This window comes from Theropithecus gelada, chromosome 2 (assembly GCF_003255815.1).
Source record: "Theropithecus gelada isolate Dixy chromosome 2, Tgel_1.0, whole genome shotgun sequence".
In the NCBI taxonomy this organism is placed as follows: domain Eukaryota; kingdom Metazoa; phylum Chordata; class Mammalia; order Primates; family Cercopithecidae; genus Theropithecus; species Theropithecus gelada.
Genome location: NC_037669.1, coordinates 145,897,411 through 145,918,616, shown reverse-complemented (window position 1 = coordinate 145,918,616; position 21,206 = coordinate 145,897,411). Strand labels below are relative to the sequence as shown.

The 21,206-nt window shown below is 34.9% G+C and overlaps 1 protein-coding gene across 1 annotated transcript; it reads right to left on the bottom strand.

Annotated features, from left to right (window-relative positions):
* Positions 1 to 1,391: 1,391 nt before the first annotated feature.
* LOC112619395 (phospholipid scramblase 1-like) lies at positions 1,392 to 21,004 on the bottom strand. The gene is made up of 5 exons (XM_025377378.1): positions 20,921 to 21,004; positions 19,550 to 19,592; positions 11,841 to 12,061; positions 5,778 to 5,939; positions 1,392 to 1,591 (listed from the first exon to the last, which is right to left on the bottom strand). Exons 1-5 carry the CDS (start codon positions 21,002 to 21,004, stop codon positions 1,562 to 1,564), a joined length of 540 nt encoding a protein of 179 aa, XP_025233163.1. The 3' UTR covers positions 1,392 to 1,561.
* Between the last annotated feature and the right edge of the window lie 202 nt (positions 21,005 to 21,206).

The window sequence follows — 21,206 nt, the reverse complement described above, 5'->3', positions numbered from 1 at the left end:
AGAGGTTTGAAATGTGCTTGTGCATTAAGGATGTGTTCTCTGGCTCCGTTTGCAACCCACCTGTGATATAACAAAGCTAAGCTAGGTGTGAATAAGTCCAGAGAAAGAAGCCTGTCCTAAAAATAATAATGGATGTGACTTTTTTCCAATGAAGTAGACTAAATCTGATAAGTAGAAATCCATACAGTTTTTAAGGGAGTTGTATAAGCATAAACTAAAAGAGACTAAGACATTCTAAAGTGAAGAGATCTCTGTTTTCAATATTCATAGACAGAAACCTATAAAAGTTACTCAGCTAAAAACATGGTAATTTCATTTAGAAAAGAAAAAAATATTTCAGAAGGCAAACACATTTTCTTCTGTGGGCAGAAATTCTAACTACAAGGGGAGGATTTATCTAAAACATTAAATGGTAACACTTATATAATTAGGATTGCTCTATCCAGATACTTTTATAAGAAAGAAGAATAGCTTTTCTGTGGAAGTATCCACGGCTTGTTTTATTATATTTCACTGAGTCTTTATCTCTTTTGATCCCTTTAAGAGAGTGTCTGTGTAGTTCTGATGTAGGATGACACGGTATTTGGATATTGTAGAACAATGGACTGGAAAGCCACTCCCAGGGAGCAGCATTTTCTCTGTCACCAGAGTAAGGGGAACTAGAAACATATCCCTTCTGATTTCTATAATTTCTATTGACCAGCGACTACTACATGAATTTTATTTGTTCATTGTGACTATTTTGACCTTTGCTCAGTATTACGTGTAAAGTGGGTCTTTTTTGTTCTCAAGTCTCTGAATCGAGAGAAGCTGCGTCCAAGTATCCTCGCTCACATTTACAGAAGGTAACAGATCACATCATACTGGACTTGAGCTTAATGCTGTAATTGAAAGAGACTTGTTGGGAGTCTTGATGGGGTTAAGGATATTTTGTGTTTGGGAAGAATGTAAATAATTGGAACCAGAGAGAAGACAGTGATAAATTGTGTTGGGGGAAGAAAGGTCACAGAATTTTGCAGCAACTGTCATTAAAAAATTGAGTCTATTTTTCCACCCCTTGAATGTGGGCTTGGCTATGTGATTTGCTTTGGTCAATGGGATATTACTAAGCATAATAGAAGCAGAGGCTTAAAATGAGCTTGAACATTTGAACTTGCTTTCTTGTTGCTTTTGTAACACAGTCATGTGTAAAAGCTTTGGCTAGCCTCCTAGATGATGAAAAATATGTGACCTATTGCCCCCATTCCCTCAGCCAATAGCCTGACATGTGAATGAAGCCATCTGAGATGAGACAGTCCCAACCAATCTCATAATTGACTCAAAATGCATGAGTGAGCCAGGTTCTGAACAGGAGAACTATACAACAGAATCCTAAGCTAAACACAATGATTATTTGAAGTTAAAAAATTTTGGTACAGTTTATTATGCAGAAAGAATATATATGAACAGTTTTAGTAAAATAAAATGTATTTAGATATTTTCAGTGAAAGTTGCTTAGTTTTGTGGAGGACTGGCAAAAATAAATGCCAGTGACCTCTGACATATTCCTTCAGGGTAGTTCTTATGGCCACAGTTCAAAATACATGTAGTCCTAGAATGAAAATGAAAAATACAATTAGGTTGGTTTAATAGTAGAAACAACTGCAGGCATTAGACATGAGAATGCTTTTTAAGGTCCCTATATTATAATATCATGATCACAAAACATATTAAAAAGCAAGTGTCTGAGGGGCAGACCCGTGAGGAGCAAATTTCCAAGGGCATAAGAATGACTGTTTGCCCTTAAATACATCAAAATAATAGATTTGTGCATCGCTAAAGGCCCTTAGAGATCAGCAACTAATACTACCTCATTTTACTTATATATGTTTTTTCATTCATATACACATCTTAGAAAACTGGAGGAAAAGAGAAGGAAAACGTTTATATTTTCAGTCAATCCCAAAATCTACCGTAAGTATTTTGGTACAAATTCCTCCAAGACGTAGATAATTGCTGTTATAATGTGCTCATACCCTGGCTTTTTTCATTGCGTAAACTATTCTGAGTATTTGTGTCATTAAAGGTCCTTAAAAGTATTCAGTTTTTTAGTCTATTTTAATATCTGTTTATTACTCTGTTCTAGAGATGTCTCATAATGTATTTAGTAAATCTCATACTCACACATTTTATGTTGTTTTAACTTTTACTGTTTATTTGAGTGAAGTTTGCTACATAGAGTATATATTGCTAGTTACTATAAAGATTGTACATCATTATTTGTCTGCATCTGAAAGAATATAAACATTACGTTTTTGACAAATGTTTTTAATTCATTCCTCTAAAAGTTGTACCTAGAGTTCATGAGCACTTGATTCCTTAAATCTTCGTCAGCATTGAGCATACATCATTAAAAATGAAAACATTAATATATGATTTTAAAAATGGTATTTTATCCTTTATTTTTTGCTTCTCTTGTGTGTTTTTGGAAATGCTTTCTTAAGTTGAGTGTTTATTTTTATTCCCTCTTTGATAGTTATTTGAATTATTTTTCATAATATTTGTACATTTTCATTAAGTATTTGATATTTTTCTTATTTAAATATCATTTTTATTAACATAAGAATATTATTCGTTGGTCATATTTGTTGTGTATTTCCTTAATTTATTGTTTTCCTTATTTCCCATATTTTCCTTAATTTATTATTTGCTTTTAAATATTTAATATTATGAGGTTTTATGGGGTACAGAAATTTAAACTATTTAAATGTAGTAGTCTGTTACTTTATGATTTTCTTGCTTCAAAAGACCTATTTGTCTAGAGTCCAAGTATGGGTACTCTGTTTATTTTTGTTTGCTTACTTGTTCAATATCTCCTTCAATTCCTTGGGTTTATTCTTTTTTATTTTTTTCTAACTTTATAGTTTTAGCTAATTAATTTAACATTAATTTTTCTCTTTTCTTCAATAATTATTTATAGCTATATATTTTAATATCTTTAGTTGCATACCAAGAGTTTTGACATGTAATATTTTATTACATATTTTAAAGTATTTAAAATTTTTTGTTATGGCTTTTTAAAAATAATTGGGTTATTTATATTTCTATATGTATAAAACATTTAAAATATTTACTAACTTCTAATTGAGTCTCGTTTGCTCATATACTAAGGTCTAAATGATAATGATTCTCTGTAATTTGTTGAGACTTGCTTCTTGGCCCACTATTATATCAATTTTGTAAACAATGTTTATTTGAGAAAAGTGTGTATTGTCTAATTGTTTGGTAAAAGTTCGGCGGGGCACGGTGGCTCATGCCTGTAATCCCAGCACTTTGGGAGGCTGACGCGGGCAGATCACGAGGTCAAGAGACTGAGACCATCCTGGCCAACATGGTGAAACCGCTTCTCTACTAAAAATACAAAAGTTAGCTGGGCGTGGTAGCGGGCGCTTGTAGTCCCAGCTACTCGGGAGACTGAGGCAGGAGAATCGCTTGAACCCGGGAGGCGGAGGTTGCAGTGAGCTGAGATTGTGCCACTGCACTCCAGCCTAGTGACAGAGACTCTGTCTCAAAAAAAAAAAAAAAAGTTCTAAATAAGACCATTAAATCAAGCGTATTCATTTTGTTGTTCAAATTTTAAATAACTTTACTAATGTTCTGTCTCTTATATCTAGTATAAATGAAGAGATATGAGTAAATTCCCCATTTTTATGATGGGTTTGTCACTCTAATTTTTAACACTTGTCTCTATGTTTTGTTTTGTTGTTGTTGTTTTTTGAGACGGAGTTTCACTCTTGTTGCCCAGGCTGGAATGCAATGGCGTGATCTCGACTCACCTCAACCTCTGCCTCCCAGGTTCAAGTGATTCTCCTGCCTCAGCCTCCCTAGAAGCTGGGATTACAGGTGTGCACCACCATGCCTGGCTAATTTTGTATTTTTAGGAGACGGGATTTCTCTATATTGGTTAGGCTGGTCTCGAACACCCGACCTCAGGTGATTCGCCCACCTTGGCCTCCCAAAGTGCTGGGATTACAGGCATGAGCCACCGCACCCGGCCACTTGTCTGTATATTTTGAAGTTAATATTACATGCATACAAGCCTAGAATTATTACATCTTGTTTGAATAGAAACTTTATCATCATAGGAACCCATTTTGTTTCTGTTTCTATTTTTTGGAGTCTTAATGTCTTTTTTTTTTTTTCCTGCTATTAATTTAGCTTCCCTAGCTTTCTTGTGGTATTTATCCATATTCTCTTTCTTTCAATTTTTTGGTCATTAATTTAGGTTTGTCTTTTTAAAAGAGACTACAGACACTCTAAAAATCCAATTTAACTATTCTTTTTTTTTTTTTTTTGAGATGGAGTTTCACTCTTGTTGCCCAGGCTGGAGTGCAATGGGCAATGTCAGCTCACCACAACCTCCGCCTCTCAGGTTCAAGCAATTCTCCTGCCTCAACCTCCCGAGTAGTTGGGATTGCAGGCACGTGCCACCTGCTCGACTAATTTTGTATTTTTAGTAGAGACCAGGTTTCTCCATGTTGGTCAGGCTGGTCTCGAACTCCCGACCTCATCCCAAAGTGCTGGGATTACAGGCATGAGCCACCGCTCCCAGCCCAATTTAACAATTTCTGTCAACTGGTAATTACAGAAAAATTACAAAAATGTCATTTTGTTCAGTGTCATTTTGTTATAATGTTGATGGCAAAAATAATTAGTTTTATTCTATATCATTGTGCTTAAATTTGCAGTTTCCAAGAACCCATCGAAGACAGATGTGGTTTGGCTCTGTGTCTCCACCCAAATCTTATCTTGAATTATAATCCCTATGTGTTGAGGCAGGGTCCTGTAATCCCCAAGTGGGGAGGGAGGGCAGTGATTAGATAATGGGGGTGTTTCCCCCAGGCTGTTCTTTTGATAGCCAGTGAGTTCTCAGGAGATCTGATGATCTTATATGCATCTGGCATGTCCCGTGCTTGTACTCACTGTTTCCTCCCGCCTTGTGGAAAAGGTGCCTGCTTCCTCTTCACCTTCCACCATAATTGTAAGTTTCCTGAAGCCTCCCTAGCCATGTGTAACTGTAAGTCAATTAAACCTCTTTCCTCTATAAATTACCCAGTTTTGGGTATTTCTTTATAGCAGTGCGAAAATGAACTAATACAATGACATTAAGTGAGGATTAGGAAAAAGGAACATAACCTTGGGGGGCTCATCTAAAGTTCAATAAAATTTGAGAACAAATAAAATGCTAAACATATCTGTGATTTTATTAGAAAAATAAACTAATAGCACATATTTAATGTGTGAATTTAAAAAGAAGCAAAACTAAAACACTAGTCAACAAAAGTATATTAGTTGTGAGAGAGAGATTAGAATTAAAATGTTGTTAAGGTCTTTGTATTGCTCAAGAGATAGAGCTCAATGAAATAATATCTATAGTTTCCAAATTAACAATATATTACCATTTCAATAAAGTGTAACAAGCATGTATTAATTTTACATTGTAAGAGATAACTATAAGTCACATTGAATGAACCATATTTTTCCTATTTTCAGTGACAGTCTGATTTTTCATGAAGGCTAAGGATTTAAACCTGAATCATCATGTTTCTAGAACACTCTAATTTTTGCTTCCTTTGCAATGTGAATACTGAATCCATGATGTCATTTGGGGACTGAGGATGGCCAGAAAGGCACAATTCGCAGTTAATTCAGATGATTCAAGGAGAAATATTAGCAAAAGTGCAATGGTAATCTCAGAAAATATAATTTTCAGCTAAATAGAGTAAAAATAGACTCACAATGAGGAAAGTTGCTCCAAGCATCAATGCTTTAATTTTAACATCAAGATCAAATGGAAACTGGATCCCAAATTTCTCACCATTGGTTAATATTCCCCTTACAAATCCAGAGTACTGTTTTGAAATCTTACCAATAACCATTTCCTCATCCACAGTCAATAACTAAAATGGAAAAATATATAACTTTTAGAGAAAAATCTATGAGATAAAAAGTTATTCCTGTACCAAATTTATTAACTAATTATGTCCTTTATGAGTTATAATCATACTGATTTTACCCAAGAATTTACAAAACATGCAACATGGACACATAATAGCCCGGTAAAATTTATAGACAATTCCTATCTAAAAGTAGATTTTCAAATTGTATACAACTGATTATATCTATTTCTATGTCTATGTATACACACATATATAGTTAACCCATATAATTTGCTTTCATTTAACATGAGCATGAATTTCATTATAAAATGAAAACCACTAGCTTCTCAGCTCATTACACAGCTTCCCAACTCTTTCAGAAGTGCTTTTATTTTCTGGTTGCCTTTACTTTTTCCTCATTTTTTTTTTCTCTGTTACTTATCTAAAGTAACAGAGAGCATCATTTCTCATACCAACTCACACTAATTCCTTCAGGATAAAAGATACTCATGTAAATATAAAACAACAAACCTGGGATGAATCATAGTACCTGCCTTGTAATGAGGGCCATAAGGGAAGGGTAGGGTACTATCATGTAGTACAATTGGGAGCTAATAAGCAGACTACACAAATGGTAGGGGCATGGTTTTAGAGTAAGCTGCTTGGGGACAGCATCATTTAAGCTGAGACTTAGAGGACCAGAAGGAATTAGTGACAAGAGAAATAGGAAGACAGACAGCATTCCAGAGAAAGTTAACATGTGAAAAGGCCCCGAGTTAAGAGGGAGCATAGCTGGAGTGAAGTGAGGGAGGCGGCTAATAGCAGAAAATTAGTGAGACCAGAGGGGTTAGCAGGGCTGCTCATACACAGCCTTGTGAGTAGTGCTAAGGAATATGGGAAATAAGAAATAGCAAAGTGTTTTAAATATGCCCAAAGTTCTTCACCCTTTTCAGAACTCTGAACCCACCATTCCCCCTCATTCTCGACAAAATATCTTCTCTCTTATATTACAGAAAAAATAAAAGCTGTGGAACAGGAATTCACACTCAGACACCAGCCCTACAAACAGAACGTATTCGTACCAACATTTCCGGCCTCCTTCCTGTTATGGTGAATGGGCCATCTCTATATGAAGCTAATTCTCTACATGTGTCTTAGTCCCATACCAAATAAGAAACCGGGTTCATCAAGTATTCAGTCTGTTGTATCTCCATACTTTCTCTCATTTGGCTCTGTTCTTTTACAATCAAAGGGATAATGACATACTTTTCAGAAAAATACCTCACTTTCCATCTGTGCCTTCATCAAGCCAGAAACAGGATTGGGGTATTGCAGAGATATAAGTAATACAAGTACATGGTCAGTTCCTTTCTTAATTTTTTGGTGTATTTCATCATAAAAAAAAGTTTTGCATTAATTTTAATTTTAAAAAGTGCAACACATTCATTTATCACTTACCATTAATACTAAGATTTGTGTTGCTCCCTTAAATTTTGTACCTGAGATGAACACCTTAATTGCCTCATTCTAGTTCTGGCCCTGTAACTAGCTACTACTTTATCTCTTTCCTCTTATTCATAGACAAAAGTATTAAAAGGATTGTCCACATTCATGCAAAAGATGACTTTCTTAGAAAATCATGATTTCCCTTTCTTGCTCCTCTTACTTGGAACTTACCCAAGAGTGCCAGCTTTAAAATTGTTTTGCTTCAAACAGAAAAAATGGGAAGAGTTTTATATAGCTTTGACAAAGTTTTGCAAATATTACAATGAGTAGGATTTGCTATATTATACTCTGAAATACAAAATAATGCACAAAAAGCATTTTATTATTTGGTGTCAGTAAAAAATGGCTTTGGATTCCAGAGTTTTATGCTTACTTTGGAAGTCTACTCTGTTACTTTGGCTTTTAACTTAAAATAGAGCCCCATTGGAGTCATATTATTACTTTCTGAACTAACCATATTATTAACAATTAATTTGTAATATATTAAGTATATTTTTCTTAATCAGTGTATGCAGATGCCAGTAAGAATCAGAATCACTAAAATGAATTGACATAATTCTAAGAAAGGAAGGAAAAATAGGTAGTATTTTAGTTAGGCTGTATGCAAATTTTCTACTAGATATTTTAGATATTCAAACAAACAAACAGGTTTTAGATGAAAGTTAGGGAAGTATGAGTTTTTGCACATCTACTATAATGTTAAACCAACACAATATTCTCCATTGCTTAGAAATCTTCAGGTTTAAATAAATATAACAAGTTATTTAATTTTATTAACTATATGAAGTATGTTTAGTAGCTAATTTCCCAAATTATTATCTGGATGTTGGCTATAATCTGAGAAGTAAATTAGTAAGCACATAGAAAAATTTTTTAAAAATATTAAATTTCAAAGTTTTATAAAAAGCAGAAACTGTGTTAATTAACATTAATGTAACACATTAGCTATAATTAGTACCAGATTAGGTCATTGTCCATTTAATAAAGTTTAAATTTCTCTGTCAATATTCTTTGAGATATTAAATAACTAACTTTTGATACCTTTAAAACCTGCCTTATAAGCTACATAAACTTATAGAGCTTTTAAATAAGGATGCTGTGAATTAGTAATCCAATTTTTTAAAAAAGCGAATAGTTACAATATTTTCATAATAATATTCTTTTATTTTTCTTTATTCATATTCACTAATTATATCTATTATAAAAAGGTAATAAACTAATTTTAATATGACATTAAAATATTGTTAATTACTTACATTAAAATTTAGATCCCTGAGACAGCTGAAGACCAACCATGGGCCTCTAATTTTCATTACCTCCTCCTTATTCTCATTTTTTATTTTGAACTTTGGCAAGAATGGGTGAAAGTATTGATAAACATACCCAATTGTTTCACCAGGTGGAGCTTCAACTTTTAGCTACAAAAGATTGAAAATATATCATTGATCCGACCGGATATGTTAGACTTGTAAGCAACACTTTATTTAGTTCTGTACGACCTCTTAAATGAGCTTTTTGTATATTTAGACAGAACTTTCTGTATTTAAGGGATGCCTCATGTTTGAGAATAAACATAGAAGTGAGAAGACCAGGATTTATATGTTAAAGTCCCCGGAGCTAAGACATGACTTCACTGCTTACTAACTACTTGAAATGTGAACAAATCACTAAAGTCTCTGAAATTTACTTTCCATTTGCAAAAGAGGGATAATAATAATTTCCTTTGTAGGCATGTATGAGAATTACTTTTTAAATTGCAATGCCCCTGAAATACAACATAAACTCTAATCTCATCCAAAACTGCTTATTACTCAATATGCGAAGCAGTTTCATAACTCTTTGCCACGGCAAATCTAAATTTTGTCCCAATTTTTATTTAAAGCTCAGTTAATCAGACTCAACAGAGACTTGTTGAATAAATTATGGCATATCCATGTAATGGGTTATTATGCTGCCATTTAAAGGAACAAAGAAGTTCTAAACATAGATGTAATCCTCAAATTACAGTGCTATGGGCTTAAAAAGTAGAATAATATGCTACTAATTATGTTAAAACACACACACATAGCATAAACATGCTATATTTATGTAATACATTATACAAATATTCACAACATAACTGTGGAAGAATACATAAGAAACTTATAATGGTAGTTGTATCTAAAAAGGGATGTAGGAGGCCTAGGAAGCAAGCATTTGAGAGAAATTGTTTCTCCTGAATATGCTTCCATTATATTCTGTCCTTTTCTATTCTGAAAAGTAGAGAATTCTGACCTTTCCTTTCCTTTCCCTTTTCCTTTTCTTTTCCTTTTCTCCTTCCTTCCTTCCTTCCTCTTTCCTCCTTCCTTCTTTCCTTCCTTCCTTCCTTCCTTCCCTCTTTTCTCCTTCCTTCCTCTCTCTTCTTCCTTCTTTCCTTTCTTTCTTTCTTTCTTTCTTTCTTTCTTTCTTTCTTTCTTTCTTTCTTTCTTTCTTTCTTTCTTTCTTTCTTTCTTTCTTTCTTTCTTTCTTTTTCTTTCTCCTTCCTCCCTCCTTCCTTCCTTCTTTCCTTCCTTTCCTTCCTTTCCTTTTCTTTTTCTTACCATATGTAAGTATTAGCCATTAAAAGGCAAAGGGAGACTGCTAAATCAATCTGATGATAATGGTGGTATGGCTTATAAATTCCCCCAAAAACTATCATGGAAAAGGACAGAACAAGTATGCTAGCAAAACAAAACAAAACTACTGTCAAATTCTTTAGACAAAATTAAATGGCAAAATTAGATGGAAAAACAAAGCCTCAAGCCTCAAAATATAAGTAGATGTAGTGAAACACGTGACAAGAATAAAATGTTTCTGAGATTTCCAGAATCCAAACAATAAATACATACATTCATAAATTTATACATACAAATAAAAAGCATACAGATGAGAAAGGAAGAAGTAAAATCTATATTTTCATATCTATAATTGTAGGAAACTTTAGGGAATCCACCAAAAAGCTACTAGAATTTATAAGTAAGTTTTAGCAAGGTCAGAGTAAAGTGTAAGTATACACAGAGCAATAATTTTCTATATACAATATACTATATAAAAGCGACAAAAATGTAAAGTTTAAATACAAAGTACCATTTATAATTGTATCTGGAAACATACAATAATTAAATTAATTTGTAATACAATATTTGTAAGACCTAAGTAATGAAAATGACTATTACTGGGAGTTATTAAAGAAGATCTAACTAGAAGGAGAAATAAACCATAGTCATTGAGCAGAATATTCAATATTAATAAGATATAAGTTCTTTTCAAATTAATCCATTGATTAAATACCCTCAGTATCTTAGCAGGATTTTTGAATATGAGAGGTTTTTTTCTTTCTTTTTTTTTTTGGAAAATTTATATAAAAATGTGAAGGAACTAAGAGAGCCAAAAAAGGTTTGACAAAAGCAAAACAAAATAAGAAGGCTTGTACTACCTGATATTAAGACTTACTCTATAGCTGGTATTATGCCAATATTATATTGTCCTTATGATCTTAGCTCTGCGTGTGTATATATATTTGTATGTATACACATAGGTAGAATAATAGAAGAGAGTAGACTCTAGAAATAGGTAAACAGGCCGGGCGCGGTGGCTCAAGCTTGTAATCCCAGCACTTTGGGAGGCCGAGACGGGCGGATCACGAGGTCAGGAGATCGAGACCATCCTGGCTAACACGGTGAAACCCCGTCTCTACTAAAAAATACAAAAAACTAGCCGGGCGAGGTGGCATGCGCCTGTAGTCCCAGCTACTCGGGAGGCTGAGGCAGGAGAATGGCGTAAACCCGGGAGGCAGAGCTTGCAGTGAGCTGAGATCCGACCACTGCACTCCAGCCCAGGCGACAGAGCGAGACTCCATCTCAAAAAAAAAAAAAAAAAAAAAAAAGAAATAGGTAAACATATACATTGGCAATTCATTTTCAGAAATGTTGCCAAAACAATCCAGTAGAAAAAGAATAGTCTTTTACAAATAATGGTGTTTAAACAACTAAATATTAAAGTGGGAAAAAAAGGTTCTTAACACTTTCCTCACATGAATACAAAAATTAACTAAAAATGGAGGTAGATTTAAATATAGAGTTTCTATAGGAATAATGAGATAGAGTCTTTGCCACTTCACAATAGGAAAAGATTTCTTAGGTCACAAAAAGCCTTGGATGGATGCTTAGATAGTTTAGAACAGAAAACATCTAAAGATCTTATGACCTTCATTGCCTAGAAAAAATTTGCAATGTTGTGCATGATTCTCAGCCTATAGGTACATGGTACAAAAATTCAATGATTTCTCTGACATTTTTCATTCCAGAAAATCTTTTGCAGCCAATCCCAATGTTTAGACTTTATCATACTGTCCAGCACCGAGGCTTTTTTGTTATGATGGTATAAATATTTACTTACCTTTTGTAGGCAGCATCTACTCCAGCAGCAGCTACATTTCAGAGCCTTATGCAGAGCAAGTACATCTCTACCTACATTATCATAAATTGTAATAGTAAAAGGCCTTGAAAATCCACAAAGGTGTCGAAGGAAGCAATTATTTCTCTCTTCTGCAAAATAAATTATCTGTCCTTGATTGTTCAAGATTTCATATGTTTTACTAGTTTCAAATTTTCTGAGGACTAGAGAATAAAATGATGTATGAATTTGTTAGTAATACTGATGTAAGATGTACGTAAACAGGTATCAAATTACCTTCAAATATGGAAATTATATTGGATAATTGTTACAGGAAGTCAGGGACCCCAAACAGAAGGACTGGCTGAAGTCATGGCAGAAGAGCACAAATTGTGAAAATTTCATAGACATTTATTACTTCTCCAAATTAATACTTTTATAATTCCTTATGCCTGTCTTTACTGAAATCTCTAAACATAAATTTTGAAGATTTCCTGGACATTTTTCACTTCCCCAATCAATACTCTTGTGATTTCCTATGCCTGTCTTTAATCTCTTAATCCCGTCATCTTCGTAAGCTGAGGATGTATGTCACCTCAAGACCCTGTGATGATTGTGTTAACTGCACAAATTGTTTAAACAATATGAAATCTGGGCACCTTGAAAAAAGAACAGGATAACAGCGATGTTCAGGGAAAAGGGAGATAACCATTAGGTCTGGCTGCCTGAGAGCCGGGCGGAACAGAGCCATATTTTTCTTCTTTCAAAAGCAAATAGGAGAAATATCGCTGAATTATTTTTCTCAGGAAGGAACATTCCTGAGAAAGATAATGTGTTCCTAGAGGGAGGTCTCTAAAATGGCCGCTCAGGGGACATCTATCTTTTACAATTGTAGACAAGGGATGAAATAAGCCCCGGTCTCCCGTAGTGCTCCCAGGCCTATTAGGATGAGGAAATTCTCACCTAATAAATTTTGGCCAGACCGGTTGTCTGCTCTCAAACCCTGTCTCCTGATAAGATGTTATCAATGACAATGCATGCCCGAAACTTCATTAGCAATTTTAATTTTGCCCCGGTGCTGTGATCTCGCCCTGCCTCCATTTGCCTTGTAATAGTTTATTACCTTGTGAAGCATGTGATCTCCGTGACCCACACACTATTCATACACTCCCTCCCCTTTTGAAAATCACTAATAAAAACTTTGCTGGCATCACAGAACCTGCTGACATGTGATGTCTCCCCCAGATACCCAGCTTTAACATTTCTCTCTTTTGTACTCTTTCCCTTTGTTTCTCAGACCGGCCAACATTTAGGGAAATAGAAAAGAACCTACATGAAATAACGTTGAATTATTGGGGGCGAGTTCCCCCAATAGATAATAAACTGTTTGAATTTAGGTAACTAATTTTCACTGATATCTTAGTCTTCTTATGAAGAAAAATGAGAGCTAGGCTAGGTACTCTTTGGCTCCATTTACTGCTAAAATTCTATGCATAGCTTTTTGTTATCCTTTTTGAACTTCAAGTAAGTTAACCCATTACAATTATGTTTTATGTTAAATTGTATTCTTCATCTTTTCCTTATTACAGAATTTTAAAAAGATTTCATTAGAACTCCATTCTGGATAGTAGAAATAAAAAAATTGTACTTACACTAAATTGAGGGAAGTAGGAAATACTCTATTATTTATATAAGGTAATAATCAAATTTACCCTTTTTGCAAGCAAATAAGAATATTGTTATCTTTTGTTTTAATAATTTTACTTGTGTTATTATGCAAACAAAACAATCCTAAAACTTAAGAAAGAAAGTTTTAGGCATCAAATGTTCACTACTGCACAATTTAGAACAGAAAAAACAAAGTGAAAACAAAGAAAGTGTCCAATAAGAGGCAATACTTATTATCCTCTATTGAAGATTACTGTGTAGCTCTTTAAAATGCTGGGTTTTTATGATAAAGAAAAAATAACCTTAAGTGACTAAGAAAAATAGTGTGGATGATAATTAAAAGTGATTTTTTTTAAAACTCTAACAAAATAATAATTTTAAAAACCTCTTCAGAGGAAATGTATCAGTAGTTGTGCATGGATGATTTTTTTTCTCTCACTGTTGTTTTTGAAATGAGTATACACTTAACGAGTACATGTTACTCTAACATACATTAAACGTTCTGGTGGGTTTTTTTTGTTTTTTTGTTTTGTTTTGTTTTTTTTGAGATGGAGTCTTGCTCTGTTGACCAGGCTGGAGTGCAGTGGTGCAATCTCAGCTCACTGCAACCTTCATCTCCCAGGTTCAAGTGATTCTCCTGCCTCAGCCTCCTGAGTAGCTAAGACTACAGGTGCACACCACCACACGCAGCTAATCTTTTTGTATTTTTAGTAGAGACGTGGTTGCGTCATATTGGCCAGGCTGGTCTTGAACTCCTGACCTCATGATCTGTCCACCTCAGCCTCCCAAAGTGCTGGGATTACAGGCATGAGCCTGTGCCCAGCCTAAACATTCTATTTTAAGGCTAAACTTTGAAACAGGTTGAGTATAGAATTTCTTTATTTTTAATGATTCTGCAGGCATTAAATGTAATTGTTTCTATCCCGTGCCAACATATATAAAAAGTACACATTTTCATTTGATATTGATGACCAGATCATGATTCACAACTCATTAAAATAATACTTTCTGCTTTAAAAATCAATTTTTAAGTAGAAATTACATATGTATGGCACAAATTTTAAAAATGCAAATGGGAGTATAACATTAGAAATAATTTCTTCTTCCAGTCCTACCCTCTCCCCATCCTTTTGAATTTCATATGCATCCTTTCAGAGATACACAAAGCATATAAAAAAACTACACATATTGTAAACACACATGCACACACACACACACACATGCACACTCCTAACTATATGCTCTACTTTGTAATTGTTGTTTATACTTAGCAGTATACTCTGAAAATATTCCTGGCATATCTGTAGAGCTGTCTAATTCTTTTAAATAACTCACGGTGTTAAGTTACATGAAAGTGCCTTCATTTAGAGTGGTAGTTCTTAAACCTGCATCAAGGTCACCTGGAGGGCTTTATAAAGCAAATTATTGACCCCAAACTGGATTTTCTGAATCAACAATGGGTCTGTAATGGAGCTTGAGAACTTGCATTTCTCACATGTTCCCAGGTGATGTTGATACTGCTGTTCTAGGGATCATACCTGGAGAGTCACTGGTTTGGAGAAATTGTTCCCTATTCAAGGATGTTTAGATTCCCAATGTTTTTGCTATTTTTGTGACTTAAATTATGAGTTACTGTGGCTATTTCTCTCCTTTGAATTTCCACAATTAGTTTTTACCTGTCTCATTATTTTTAGGACTCTATACTACATATTTAAGTATTGTCTTAGTTTATTTTGTGTCACTACAGCAGAATATCACACATTGAATAATTTATTTAAAAACTGGATTTATTTCTCACAGTTCTAGAGGCTTGGAAGTCCAAGGCTGAGGGTCTGGCATCTGGTAAGGGACTTCTTACTGCATCATGTTAAATATGAATTCCAAATTTCTCTTCAAAGAATTAATATGTCAGTATGTTCAATTCCTTGCCTTCTACTTTTAAACTTAACTTCTTCGTAAAGCAACCTTTTCTGATTACCTACTCCACCCTGACTCATTTCATAACCATTTTTCCCGCCAAACCACTCACCACATCACTCTCTTTAAATTAGTCAATCAGAATTAGTTTAGCCTGTGTGTTCTAACACTAGCCAATAGAGGAATGATATAGCAGTAGGGACCCCGTGTGTCAGGAATAAGAACTGCTTTCCCTCCCTTGTCCAAATGTGCACTCACCATTGCTCCATCTGTAAGGGCACACCCTTCTATAGAAGTACCTTGCCTTGCTGAGAATTACAAAGAAAATTTTATATTTGAGTGCTATTTCTTTTGAGGCACCAAAACTTTATTTATAACAATCATAATATGATGGAAGGCATCATATGGTGAGTGAACATATAAGAGAAGGAAGGAAGGGGTCCAAACTCATCCTTTTATCAGGAATCCACTCCTTCAATAACAAACATGCTCCTACCATAAGGGCAACAATCTATGCTGGTAGGAAGAGCCCTCGTGACCTAATCACTTCTTAAAGGTCCCACATCACAGCACTATTGCATTGAAAATTCAGTTTTCAGCACCTGAAATTTGGGGGATCAATTCAAACCACAGCACTCCACCTCTGGCCACCGAAATTTATATTCTTCTCATATGTGAAATAACATTCATTCCACTCCAATAGCCTCAAAGTCTTAACTCACTCAAGCATCGCCTTACAAGGTCATCTGAATCAGACATTGGTGAGACTCCAGGCACAATTTGTCCCAAGGCAAATTCCTTTCCAGCTACTAGCCTATGAAATTAAGTTATCTACTTCCAAAAAAATATGGTGGAATAGGCATAGGACAAACATTTCCCTTTCGAAAGGAAGAAATAGGCAAGAAAAAAAAGGGGTTAACTGGTCCCAAGTAAGTCCTAAGTCCAATAGGAAAAATAACATTAAGTCTTAAAGCAGGAGAATAATCTCCTTTGATTCTATGTCTTGCAGTCTGGGCATACTCGGAGTGGGGAGGTTTGATCCTTAAGGTCTCAGGCAACCCTATCCCTATGGCTTTACTGGTTTCAGTCCACGCAGTAGCTCTCATGAGTTGCATTCTGAAGCCTGCACCTTTCTCAGGCTGGAGTTGCTTGCTAGTGAACCTACAGTTATGTGGTCTCCGAAGCTGACCACTTTGACCACTCCACTGGGCATTGCTCTAGTGCAGGCTTTCTGTATTGGCTTTGCTCCTGTGACAAGTCTTTCCCTGGGCCCCCAGGTTGTCTGTGACATCCTTTGAAATCTACATGGAGGCTTCCATGGCCCCACAGCTCATTCACTCTGCACATCTGAAGACTAAGCACCATTTGGATGTCACCAATGCTTACCACTTGTGACCTCTGGAGTTGCAGCATGAGTTGCACTTGGGCCTGCTTGAGCCATGGCTGAGGTGGCCAAGGAGTACTTCAGTGAGGTATCAGGACTAGAGAACTATCATAAATAAATTTTCGGTGCCACAAATGAAATAGCACTCGAACATAAATTTAATTTTCTCAGCAAGGCAATTTTACTTCTATAAAAGGGTATGATTCATGGATAGAGCAATGGCAAGAGCACACCTGAACAAGGGAGAGGAATAGGCTCTTATTCCTGATGCAGATAGCCCCTACTGCTGTGTCATTCCCCTATTGGCTAGGGTTGGACTGCACAGTCTAAGCTAATTCTGATTGGCTATTTTAAAGAAAGCAGGGGTGTTAGTTGGAGTGGTGGGGTGAGTAGTTTGTCAGGAAGGACAGTTACAGAACAGGTGACTCAGGATGATTCAGGTCAGAGCAGGTGAGCAGGGGTGACTCAGGACGGAATAGGTAACCAGGGGAACAGATGTGAACTACTGGTTAGAACTGGCGGGAAAGTTGTTTACTGAAACTAGAAGCAAGAGGGCAAAGAGAACCAGGAAGTTAAACTTTAAAATGGAGAACAAAGAATAAGAGAGCTGAACATACTAACATACTGATTCTTTGAAGAGAAACATGGAGTTCACTATATTTAACAGAACCAAGACAGCCCTGAGCAGTGAGCTTGTGGAGTGTTGTTTGGATCCATCTTCCAAAAACATTTGGTGCTCCTGGAACTCTGGGCCTGTGATGGGAGGGGAAGCCTCAAAGCTCTCTGAAATGCCTTCAAGGCCATTCTCCCATTGTCTTGATGAATAGTACCTGGCTCCCTTCTATTTTTACTAATCTCCTTAACAAACCACTGCTTGGCTACACTTTTGGTTTGCTCTCCTAAGCATACCTTTTTACTCTTTATATGGGTACTCTGCGAAATCTCCATAGTTTTCCATTCTGTTTCTCTTTTAATTATAAATTCCATTTTAAGTCATTTCTATCCTCTTGCATCTTACTGAAAGTGGTGAAAACTAATCATGCAGCTCCTTCAATATTTTGCATAGAAATTTCTTCTGCTAGATATCCTCATTCATTATACTTAAATTCTACCTTCCCTAAAGCTCAAGGGCATGGACATAACTCTGCCAAGTTCTCAGCAATTGTATAATAAGTATGGCCTTCACCCCAGTTTGCAACACCTTGTTTTTCATTTCTATCTACGACTCATCAGAATTGCCTTTGCTGTGTATCTTTCTACCAATGCTCTGATCATAGTCACTTAAGTAATTTCTAAGAAGTCTCAGACTTCCTTATAGCTATTCTCTTCTGGGTCCTCACCAGAATCACCCTTAATTTTCCACTGATGGCAATCTAGCCTTTTTCTAGCTTCCTTCTCCAAACTCTTCCAGCCTCTACCCATGACCCAGTTCCAAAGCTGCTTCCACATTTTCAGGTATCAATTTTCTATCTTAGTCTGTTTGGTATTTCAATAAAATAATACCACAGACTGGTATTTCAATAAAATATACCACAAAAATAATAATATATAAAGAAGAGAGATTTATTCCTAAAGTTCTGGAGGCGGTGAAGTCCAAGAAGGTGGGGCTGGCACCTGGTGAGAGCCTTCCTGCTCCATCATATGGTAGTAGAAGGCATCACATGCTAAGAAGGTGTAAGAGAGAGGGGGAGGAAGGAGATCAGATGCAGATGCATCCTTTTATCAGGAATCCACTCCCAAAGTAACTAACCCACTCCTGAGATAAAGGCATTAATTCATGCATAAGGGCAGAGCCCTCATGACTTAATCACCTCTTAAAGGTTCAACCTGTCAACACCAGTACATTGATGGTTAAGTTTCCAGCACATGAACTTTGGCGAACACATTGAAACTACAGCAAATATATTAATTCCTCACACTTCAGAGGAAGTTCTTCAGTGCAAGCCTGGATCTGACTCTTCCTTGATTCTCTCAAAATGAATATCATATGCCTTGTTTGTTGTAATAACATATGGTGTTTCTGTAGTAAATGATCTTTCATAAATTAAAGCAATTTAGTATAATTCAGCAAGAAAAAAAAACAAAGAAAGCATTCTTTTATAATATGCCAAAATGGAAAAGCTTTCATGAGTTAAACAAATCATCAATGCCCATGTTAGTTTTAGAATCGCTAATGCATAAGAAAGGCAATGATAGTATTATTTTTTTTTGTAACTAGATACTCATTTCCATGCATTTTAGTTTCATCCACATAAAAGAAATACTCATACTAAGTTGAGATAAAGGTAAACAGTTAAATTCTAAAGGACAGTTTAATTTTTCAGACTTGGGAGCACAATTGGACTATCCAGAAACTTACCTGCATTCTGCTTCTATTAACAAAATTTCTGAAGAATTTAGAATTATTGTTTCTCTAAAATACCTGTATTTGAAGAAATCAGGGTGGGCAAACCATTTCAGGAGTTGTACCTATGTTTAGCATACTAAAAGGGCAGGAATGATCCTGAAAGGATCTGCTTTAAGAGAAAGTAAAGTATAAGAAAAAAAAGTATTTTTTTCCTTTCCCATGAGAAGACTATTGCTGCATTTACCTTCTCATTATCTAACGACCTTCTATACACTCTCTTCATGTTTGCGAGGTTTAGTTTCCTTAAGAAACACTTTAATTTATGGGGGTTGATCTAACTACAACAAAATAAGTTATAACTTCAAGAATTAATATATCAGTGTGTTTGGTACATACCTCCCGGAGGATCAAAATATTGGCACACTGTTAACTGATTTATCTATTAGAGTAAAAATAAAGAAGGTGGTTATGAAGTACTCAGACTACATTTAAAGCACATATCAACAGATAACTTATTATTTACATTTAGGATATTTAAAATAATTGATCCATTGTCAACATCTCTGATTTTTTCTGTCACTTGTCTTGTATATCATAGTAATCTAAAATTAAATTTTATTTTACTTCACCATGGAACAGGCAAATGAAAAATTATTATTACAGCCTATAAGGTGTTTTGTCTTGTCTCAATTGTTAACATACTCAATAATTTGGTTAACAAAAATTTAAAATACATATTGTAAATATTTTTGAAATTCAGATAATATCTACACTATTAGAATATTTTAATATAATTTTTACCCAAGTGTTAAAAGGTTTTATTATATTTATATCATAATTTATGACAAGTTTATAATTAAGTATTGAAAATGTAAACAACCTTTTCAAGAAGTTACATATATACTATTTTATTTTTAAAGTATTACAAAATAAAATGTGGCCAACGATTACAGACAACTAAATTGTCAAAGTTAATTATTCAAGAGACAATATCACAGGAAATTAAATCAGAATTGACATCATAAGCTTTAATTTAATTGTATTCAATCTAGTACAGAATAAGAGACATTTTCCTAATATTAATGTTTATATTTTACATTTTCATACCAGGCTTCTAATGCACAAGCAATAGATGAAGTGAGGATTCTCGAGGTTAGTATAAGTTACATTCTCAAAATACAATTTCCTATTTTAAAAGTAGGCATTTATTTATTTACTTTATTTTATATTTTGAGACGGAGTCTTGCTCTGTCACCCAGGCTGGAGTGCAGTGGCGCGCTCTCGGCTCACTGCAACCTCCGTCTCCTGGGTTCACCCCATTCTCCTGCCTCAGCCTCCCGAGTAGCTGGGACTACAGGCGCCCACGACTATGCCCATCTAATTTTTTATATTTTTAGTAAAGACAGGGTTTCACCGTGTTAGTCAGGATGGTCTCGATCTCCTGACCTCGTGATCCACCTGTCTCAACCTCCCAAAGTGCTAGGATTACAGGCATGAACCACTGCATCTGGCCAAAAGTAGGTATTTATTTTTAAATGAGATTCCTAGGAAATAAATTTGTAAGTAACAATATTATAATATGTAAAGTGTAAGTTTACTATCTCAATCAAAAATAAAAATTTAAATGTAAATAAAATACAAAAATCTTAGTGTTAAGTTCATAGTATTTTAATCCATAGTCAAAAATGTTTATAACAAATTATATTCTGGAACGATCTAAATTCATGTTATTGTGGATCAAATAAGTTGAGAAACACATTGCCATACCTGATACAAATACTCCAATCCAGGTGGACAGCTGGTTATTGTCTCTGGTGTAGACAACCAGGGTCGTAGGTCATAAAGAGCCATAATCTGGATTATGTAAGTGCTTTAGAGTATGACAAATTGAAAATATTTAGCCTTTTATATTTAACATCTAACATTATCAAAACATATTAACCTGGTTAGAGACAGGAATATACAACTACAGTTTTAGCTTTTCTACATTTAATGGTGTAAACATGATTCATCTCTTATTTTGTAAATTGTTTTTAATATATGTGGTTTTACA